The sequence below is a fragment of the Galeopterus variegatus genome, unplaced genomic scaffold, assembly GCF_000696425.1.
Source record: "Galeopterus variegatus unplaced genomic scaffold, G_variegatus-3.0.2 Scaffold580, whole genome shotgun sequence".
In the NCBI taxonomy this organism is placed as follows: domain Eukaryota; kingdom Metazoa; phylum Chordata; class Mammalia; order Dermoptera; family Cynocephalidae; genus Galeopterus; species Galeopterus variegatus.
In genome coordinates, this window is record NW_007726691.1 from 288829 (window position 1) to 298300 (window position 9472).

The 9472-nt window shown below is 36.0% G+C and overlaps 1 protein-coding gene across 4 annotated transcripts in view; it reads left to right on the plus strand.

Moving 5' to 3' along the window:
- The window catches only part of ARHGEF12 (Rho guanine nucleotide exchange factor (GEF) 12), a 147035-nt gene that overhangs the window by 83214 nt on the left and 54349 nt on the right, over nucleotides 1-9472 (plus strand). For all 4 annotated transcript variants that reach the window (XM_008570202.1, XM_008570203.1, XM_008570204.1 and 1 more), the window contains 5 exons: nucleotides 1765-1863; nucleotides 2553-2602; nucleotides 5238-5295; nucleotides 7437-7615; nucleotides 9286-9363. In XM_008570202.1, the coding sequence (XP_008568424.1) occupies nucleotides 1765-1863; nucleotides 2553-2602; nucleotides 5238-5295; nucleotides 7437-7615; nucleotides 9286-9363 (464 nt within the window). The remainder of the gene's footprint in view (nucleotides 1-1764; nucleotides 1864-2552; nucleotides 2603-5237; nucleotides 5296-7436; nucleotides 7616-9285; nucleotides 9364-9472) is intronic.

Genomic DNA, 9472 nt, shown 5'->3' on the forward strand with positions numbered 1-9472 from the left:
TTTTTTTTTTTTTTTTTTTTTTTTTTTTTTTGTCTTTTTCTGTGTCCGGCAACGGATCGCAACCCTCAGTGTCGCCCCCGTACCGGACCGGGACCGGCAACGGGATCGCAACCCTCGGCGTTGCCCCCGTGCCTCGCTCAGCCAGTGAGCGGGAACCGGTCTGTATGTGGGATCCGAACCCTCGGCGGGAGCGCCGCCGCGCTTCCCAAGCGGCGCACTAGCGCAGTGCGCCACCGGGCCGGCCCTAGAGTTGTTTTCTTAAAAATAAAATCTGCCCCTGTACTGTCCAGCCACCCCCTCCAAAAAAAAATCTGGGTACATGTCTTTTATTAGATATTTGTATTGTATTTTCTCTATTTGTGGCTTGTTTTTTCATTTTCTTATCAGTGTCTTTAGAAGACCAGGTATTTTACATTTTGAGTCCAGTTTATCAGTTTTTTTTCTTTCATAGTTGGTATGTTTTGCATCCTAAGAGATTTGTGCCTACCCTAAGGACTTGAAGATTTTCTCCTGTTTCCTTCTGAAAAGTTTTAGCTTTTATGTTTAGGCCAGTGATCTATTTTAAGTTAATTTTTGTGTAGGGAATAAGTTCAAGGTTTAAGGTTCACGTTTTCTATATGGGGATCTGGTTATTTCAATCTTTTGTCTGTAGTAGGCTCACATACTCATAATGTGTCATTATCAGCAAGAAGATAAATATATATTTCATTAATATATAATCTTTAACATATCCTTTGGTTTGTACATCAGACTTATTTAAATGATGTTGCTCTTTGTATAAAAGTCTTTATTTAGAAAAAGTTTTTATTTTCTAATCATCATTATCTTTGTGTTATTGTACATGTTTTATATATTGATTTTTGGTGAAATGCTTTGATTCTGCAAAGCTGAAAGTATGTATTAAGTCTCTGGCTCACACAGAATTTAGGGTCTTCAGATCTGATCTATGATAAAACAGCCCTGGGTACTAATGAGGGTGCTACTCTGAGACGTTCTTATTCCTTTGGTTGGGGTCCTTTCTCTCTCACCTTGCCTGGAGAGATTTTGTTTGCCATTTAACTAGAAGGAAAACAGATTCTCCTGTAGGAATCAGGTAAGTATATGAAAGAGATGAAAGAATTGGTTGAGCTCGCAAGTTGTTTATCTTTTGCACTTTTTTTCCTTTCTGTTTATTTTTTCTCTGACCCAGCGTTTTTCTTTCCTTTGAACTCCTCCCTTTCTCTTTCCCTCTTGGGAGAATAGCTACAGGTACTTTGCAAACACCTCCTTTCTTTTTACAGTCTTTTCCTGAGTATATTTTCCTGAGAATAAGGTTGGATTTCTCTAGAATTTTCCATGGGGTGTCCTAGCCTAACATCCTAAAATGTTTTATTTTCTTGGGTTAAACACCTATTAGGGCACCAAAACAACAGGGTGGTGGGGGAGGATTTTACATTACAAATAAATAGCATAGGTGCGAGTGGGCTTTCCTTCTAACTGCCTCACTTTTAATACTCCATCTTTTCCTGTTTACCATTGCTATTTTTAATATTGGAGCAATTCTACTCAACCTCTCCAGTGAGAAATCATTAATATGTGTGACTCTTTGTGATATTCTTGTTTTTGTTTTGTTTATGAGGCTAGTGCTCTTATTTTATATATGGGTTTCATGTGCTACCTTGTGTTTCTCCAGACAGAATACAGTCTATTACTAATATGTAATTATTGTCTTTTTCTTTCTCTGTTGTCTCTTCCCTTTCTCTTCACCCTGTGGTTCTTGTGCAGGTCTTGTTCAGCGTTGTGTGATTATCCAGAAAGATGACAATGGATTTGGGCTGACAGTCAGTGGAGACAATCCAGTCTTCGTACAGTCCGTCAAAGAAGGCAAGACATTTTGTAAAACAGTTTTGTCACTCAGGAGCAAACAGAGTAAGAATAGAAAAGCTTAAATAATGTCTATTGCCTGGTATAGAATAATTACATAGATTGCAAGTCACATGGACCATAGTGCTAGGTTTGTCTCTAGTGTCAAATTTATAGGAATGAATTTATCCCAGTTAATTTTCTTTGTGCTTTATAGAAAGAAAACCATTCTTATATAGTTTTAGAAATCATGACTCCTTGGTCATGTTACTTTGTGTATCATCACTTACAGAAGTTTCTGGAGCTTCATTTCTTCATTGCACCAGCAATATTTTGATAGAGACAGACTAAAGAGATTGTTATAGGCTCAAAATATCAAGATATGAATTTTTTTCCCCAAAATGACAGTTATAATATCTTCTGTCATTTCCATATATTCAAAAGTTCCTTTATTTGGGGAGTTGTAATTTGAGATAGATTGATTTTTTTAAATCCCCAATTTACAGGTGTTATTGAGGCTTAGAATAAAAAAAAAAAAACATAAAATCAGTTTGAGGCCATACAACTAGTTAGTGGCAAAGGCAGGATTTGAACCTAATTCTGTCTGACTTTACAGCTCATGTTTTAACCACTTTCTTACACTGCCTCTCTTTGAAGATTATCAGTGAATGCAAATGAGTCACATTTTAAATAAGTAATTTCTCATACAGATGGAGCAGCCATGCGGGCTGGAGTACAGACAGGTGATCGAATCATCAAGGTAAGAAAAACACTATTATGGAATTTATGGCAGTATTAAAAAACAACATATGTTAGCCATTTCTGACTTTTTTCACTTGTATTTTTATAAAAAGCAGCGTATTACATATGATGGATTGTTGACTATAAAAACTTATTTGTTTTAAAATTAATATTACCCTTTACTGAAGGGCATAACAAAATTAACGTTACCTTATACCGAAGGCCATTAAATCAGTGGAGTCATGTATGTTCTTTAGTAGGAAAATAACTTACTGTTTTGTTTTGTTTGTTTGTTTTGTTTTGGCTTCTGGCTTGTACAGGGATTGAACCCTGGACCTTGGTGTTATCAGCACCATGCTTTAACCAACTGAACTAACCATCCAGGCCCCTGCAACCCCCTCCTTTTTTTAACTCACTCTTTTAAAGATCATTTGTTTCCAAATTAATCTGTTAGCAAGAAATTCTCTTCAAAATATATGAATAGAATGGGGATGGTTTTTTGTTACTTATCCAAATAACTATTCTTCTAGATAAACTTTAGATGTATAAGAATAGCTAGAGAAAAAAGTATGTTATATATTTGAGTGTGCATGAGAGGGGATGGTATGGGTTAGTTTAAAGTATGTGACTCTAATCTAGATACAGACCTGCTAGTGGAACACAGTAGAGTCCCAGAAATAGGCCTTGAGTTCTGATCAGTAGAGAAAGAATGGGTTAGTCAGTAATTACTCTTGAAACAGTTGACTAATTTGATTACTTAAAATAAAATTATTATACAGTACAGGAAGAGACACCATGAACGTATTTTACAAAAAACAATTTGAAAAAAAATTTGAAACACATTAGAAAGCACAGTACCTTTAATTGTTAAGAGCACTTTTAAATTACTAAGAATAAATATTCTAATAGAAAAAAATGGGTAAAAATTTTATCAAGCAGTTTCCCAAAGTGATTGAAGTAAATAATATATTAATGTGGATATGTCCAACCTCACTGATAACAAAGAAATAGAAATTAAAATGATAGGTGAAAGGGGCCGGCCCGGTGGCGCACTGCTATAGTGCGCCGCTTTGGAAGTGCGGCGGCGCTCCCGCCGAGGGTTCGGATCCCACATACAGACCGGCCGCTCACTGGCTGAACGAGGGGCGGGAGCAACACCGAGGGTTGCGATCCCGTGGCCGGTCCCGGTCCGGTACGGGCGCGACACTGAGGGTTGCGATCCGTTGCCAGTCATGAAAAAAGACAAAAAAAAAAAATGATAGGTGAAAAATATTATTTGGTTGCCAGAAAATTTAAAGATTGGTAGTACACATTTGGCATAGTTTGGGTCTGGTAAAATGGCTGCTCTAATAAGTTTGTTACGAGTATAAATGAGGTAAAATCTGTTTGGATGGAAATTTGTGTATAAGTACCAAAAGCCTTTAAGAAAGCATATAACCTTTGACCAGCAATTTTGCTTTTAGGAACTTATCTAAGGACATAAGTGTGAAGTGATAGGTGTATAGGGAAATTTGTTTCCGCTTTATCACATTGAAAACTTGTAAACAATCTAAATGTGCATAAACTGACGGCTAGAGAAATAAATTACATTTTATCTGCAGCTTTGAAAAAAATGGATTTAGGTCTAGTTGTACTTATATTGAAAGATTACCACAATATGATGAAAAAAAGTTTTTGGTTTTTTTCCCAGGAAAAAGGCAGTTACAATGTGTATTTATATGTGTTTGTCTGGTGCGTGTATGCTAGACAGATGTCTCAAAGATTAAATGTCATAGCTAACAGTGATTATCTCTGGGGAGTATACTTTTATTTCTACTTTATATGCTGATATATTTGAACTTTAAATTAGTATTACTTGCATCAGAGAAAAAAATAAAATGTTAAGTCCATGTCTGATATGTTTACCTTAATTTGTTTGGTTTGGTGGAGACTTTGGATAACATTTCCTATATTTAGCTTGTCTGAAAATTAGTTTTCTTTGTAATGAAAAACTAAAAGTAAATTGAGTATTGTTGTGGAAGTATTTTTTCCTTTTTTTGATTTATTATAATTCTGACAAATCAGTGAACTGGTAATTAAAAGCAGAGATCTTTTCTATTTGCAAGAGTCCTTCACTGTGAAGGATTACATCTGTTTCATGATACGTTCCGTCATTAGTCATGGTAAGTTGTAATGTCCTCTAAATCTAGGTGTTTTCTGTCTAAGTTCATTTTGTTGGTGAATATATCTTATAGAATAGTGGTGAAAGTGAATATTGAACCAAGCATATACATATAAGGATACTTCAAAAAGATGGAAAAATGGAATTAAAAGATAGTACAAATGTTTACATGAACTTTTTTTTTTTTGACTGGTAAGGGGATCGCAGCCCTCTGTATGGTGTGGTCCACACCATGCTGAGCCAGTGAGCGCACCGGCCACCCCATATAGGATCTGAACCCTCAGCCTCAGCACTACCAGCACCACACTCTCCCGAGTGAGCCACGGGGCTGGCCCTTTACATGAACTTTCTGAAGACTCCTTGTATTTTAATGTAGCCCTGTTTACTGTATTATATTAAAATTGGTTATTTTATGTATGATAATTCCTGAACTCAGTTTATTCATTGTTTCAGTGGATTGTATCTGACTTACACTATTTTTATTTTATTACAGGTGAACGGGACTCTGGTGACTCATTCAAACCATTTGGAGGTGGTGAAGCTAATCAAATGTAGGTGAACGTTATTCTCAGTTTTAATTGTTTTCTGAAATCCTTAAAGCAAGGATTAGGAAACATTTTCTGTAATAGACCAAGTAGTAAATATTTTAGGCTTTCTGGGTCATGTGGTCTACTACTTGACTCTGTAGTTGTAGCATGAAAGCAGTCATAGACAATATGTAAATGATTGGGGGTGGCTGTGTTTCAGTAAAACTTTCTTTATCAAAAGTCTGTGGGGCAGATTTAGCACCTTGGCTGGAGTTTATTGACTCCTGTATTAAAGGAAAGTCTTAGGTGAAAACTCTTAACTTACTAATAGCTATCTTCTGTCAATTCCGCTGATTATAGTATCCTTGTCATTCTTGGTAACATTGAAGACATATATTTGAAAGAAATGCATGAGTCACTTGAGAGGCAGGAGATTGAGAAATCAAACAGTGTACTGATGAACTGGAATGGAAGTTTAAAAATCATCTAACACAATCACTTTCCCTTAGATAAGTAAATGATCTTATAATCCTGTGTAGTGGTCTTCTCTTGGAAACCTTCAAGGTTAAGAATTTAGGATTTTTGTGTTTGGGTGAGTGGCCCACTTGGGTTTAGCTCTTTGTGGAGAAACTGAGGCTCAGAGCACTGGGAGTCTGCAACTAACTAATCACAGTTCTGTCACTGCAGGGGCAAAGGTGGATGTGTGCTCCTCCAGGTTGGCAGTGAGGCATGGGCAACCCAGGTCCCTACTGCTCACAGGGCCTCACTTTTCCTATCTGAACAGGAAAAAGGGAGGGTTCAATGGCCCTGTGAGCTTTGCTTGCAAGAGGTGATGGGGTGGGTCTTCAAAATCTCAGAATTGGGTAAAGTTTGGGTGCCATCGCAAACTTTTTTTTTAAGGTCCCCTCGCTGGACCTTAGTTTCACTTTGTTATTGCCCTTTAACCCTGCCTGCTTTCCAAAAGAGATTTTATATTTTCAAATTGCTTCATTTATTGAATGGGTACTATATGACAATTACAGAAGTAAAGAAAGAAAATCACATGAGAATTCCACCACATAAAACATAACTTCCTTTTTGTTTGTTCTGGCCTGGTTTAGGCCTTATGTATTTGTTATTATATCTCTCAAAGGGGAAAAAAATTAGCTTAAAATAAACTGAATGCAATAAAAAGAAAAAATTGATGATCTGTATCAGATTATTCCACAGTAAAGTAGACTATAAATAAGAGATAGTTGTTTGTGGCCAAATACAAACACTACTGTTTTATTTGATTCTATTTATTTTCATTGAGTGGATGGACATCTTTAGAATAAATTCAATAAACTGAAATCTTTCTTGGCCTTTTTATTGCTTAAGTTAAGCAACCCTAAATTCCTTTACCCGTGCTCTAAATGGTCACTATAATAATGAGTTCCATGGGAAGGTTAAATTTGGAGACAAGTGTGAAATCCATTAAAAGTTCTTTTGAATTTTGTCATTTAAAGGTCAGTTATCTAGGAAAGTCATTTCTTTGGAGCATCTCATTTCTTTTCAATGTTAGATAAATAATGAATGTTGTTAAATCTTTCTGATTATGATGAATTTTGCTGTCTAGTTTTTTTTCCCTCTGTAATATGCCTAGAGAATTTCTGTCCATTCTCCAGATTATTTCAATTAAAATTTACTACTTATTGTGTTTTTTTCCTGTTTTTGAGGAATATTTTTTGGTTGTACTCATTTTGTAAAGTTAATTTAAAATTGCATTGCTATAGTTCAGAATATTAATTAAACTCTGCCTATTTAGTATCATCTTAAAATAAGATTTCAAAAATTTATATTTAAAAAATTCATTGAACATAGCTATGTAGCTGATTGATATTAACTCTTCTTTAAGAAAATATATTTTTGTGAGTATACATTTTATTTGCTTTTAATTAATGTTTTATGAGTAGTAATTTACTATCTGAAAATGGCATTTTTATTTTAGATTTTTAGGGCAGTCATAAAAGAGAAATGACAAATGCATTCTTTTTTTTATGGAGGTATGATTAGCAGATGATGGGACTTTCTCACTTATCTGGATCTTTTAGAATTGTCAGAGATTAAGTAGAGAAATCCTATAAAAATTTTCTTGACACTGTTATTTTTCTTTCCTTTTCTCTCGTTTCCCCACCCCAACCAAGCTGGTTCCTATGTAGCTCTCACTGTTCAGGGACGCCCACCTGGGTCGCCCCAGATTCCACTTGCTGATTCTGAAGTAGAGCCGTCAGTCATTGGACATATGTCTCCCATCATGACATCCCCTCATTCACCTGGAGCATCTGGGAATATGGAGAGAATCACCAGTCCTGTGCTCATGGGGGTAAGATTTCTTAGTAAAAGGAAGATTTCTTAGTAAATGCTCAGTTGTATAAGATGCCTTTGCTTTATATTAAGAGTTTTGAAATATTGGGCTGATAAACTTAAGTTCAAGATTCTGGAAAATGACTTCCTAATATAAAGATCACATAATAATTTAGAATGATTACAGAGTATTTTCATAGAAGATTTAATTCTACAAATGTCAAACGCCTACCATACACAAAACAATGTGCAACCCACAAAAATATAATTAAGATATCCTATGTTCAAGGTCCTTAGTCATCTTAGAATGTATACTTTAGGAAAACAGGGGTTCTTTTGGTTTGTTTACTCTCGTGTCCCTGGTGCCTGGAATATTGCTTGGCATATAGTAGGTGCTTAATAAACCTTCTTTGATTGCTATTAAATCAAGAGTACACAAGTAGTTATAATACAAAGGCAGAATGTTGTCATTCTGAGGGAAAAAATATTAACTTCTATAAGGATTCAAAGGAGGAAGAAAGCACATTCAGTTGTTATATTAGTCCATTTTCTGTTGCTTATCGTAAAATACCTGAATGGGGTAATTTATAAGAAAAGAAGTTTATTGCTTACAGTTTTGGAGGCTGGGAAGTCCAAAGTCCAGGGAACACATCTGGTGAGTGTCTTTTTGGTGGTGGCTCTACAGCAAGCAGGAGTCTCACATGGCCAAAAATGATAGAGCAGAGACATAGAGAACTCCTCATGCCCTTTCCTTTGAAAGCCCTCTGAACCACACCCACAACCACCATTAAACTGTCTTCAAGGCTCTGCCTTCAATTATCATAGTAAGATTTCCCACCCTCAACAGTTTGAGTGAGGATTAATCTTCAGTGAGTTTGGGGAGGGACGTTTAATCCACTGCAGTTATGATAAAGAAGACCTTTAATGGAAAGGTTTTATTTGAACTGAGCCTGGAAAAACAGGTAACATTTCAGTGGTGTTGATGAGGAGAAAGGCAAACCAAGTAGAGGAAGTAAAATAAAGGGAAATAAAGAGCCAAGAAAGTACCACATTATTTCAGGAATTATCCAGGACTTTGGTTTGCTGGTGCTATTAAATGTGTACGTTGTGGAAGAGAGGAGCTGAAAAAAGTAGATCTACTGTAGATTATGAAAAATCACAACTATCACGCTACTTTACATGCAACTAGATAAACAGTAAGAATCCATTAAAGATTTTTTGAGCAAGAGAGTGACACATGATTATAACAGGATTGTAGGGAGACTAATTAGTAAAATATTATAGGGCTGTGAAAGAAGGAGAGATGGTGGGAGGTGAGTTAGGGAGCTGTCTTCATTTTTCAAGTAGAAGTAACTGGGAATTTGAGCCATGTGTGGGGATTGATAGTAAAGATCCAAAGGAGAGAAAGTATAAGGTACTATTTTTGTACTTAAGGCAACTTCATTTTTCCACGTAATATCAGTATTTAATGTTTTCTTGAACCCAGAAATTGGAGCAGCAGAAATTTCCCTGTAACATTTTATCTTTATTTAAAAGCCTGTCCTCAAAACTGCCAGGAATAAAAATCCTAATAGGTATCTATAATTGGAGCTGAGGCAGAACTTTGTATATCTCATTTTCTCTACTTAACGAATATTTTGGTTTCACTTTCCCTGTATTGGTTAATTGATTGTTTTTATCTTTTTCTAGGAGGAAAACAATGTGGTTCATAACCAGAAAGTGGAAATTCTGAGAAAAATGTTACAGAAAGAACAAGAACGGCTACAGGTACTAAATTAGAAATGGGGTTGTTTACTGGCCATTAAAACCTTGAATGGGGGCCGGCCCGGTGGCGCACTGGATGGTGCGCCGCTTGGGAAGCGCGGCGGCGCTCCCG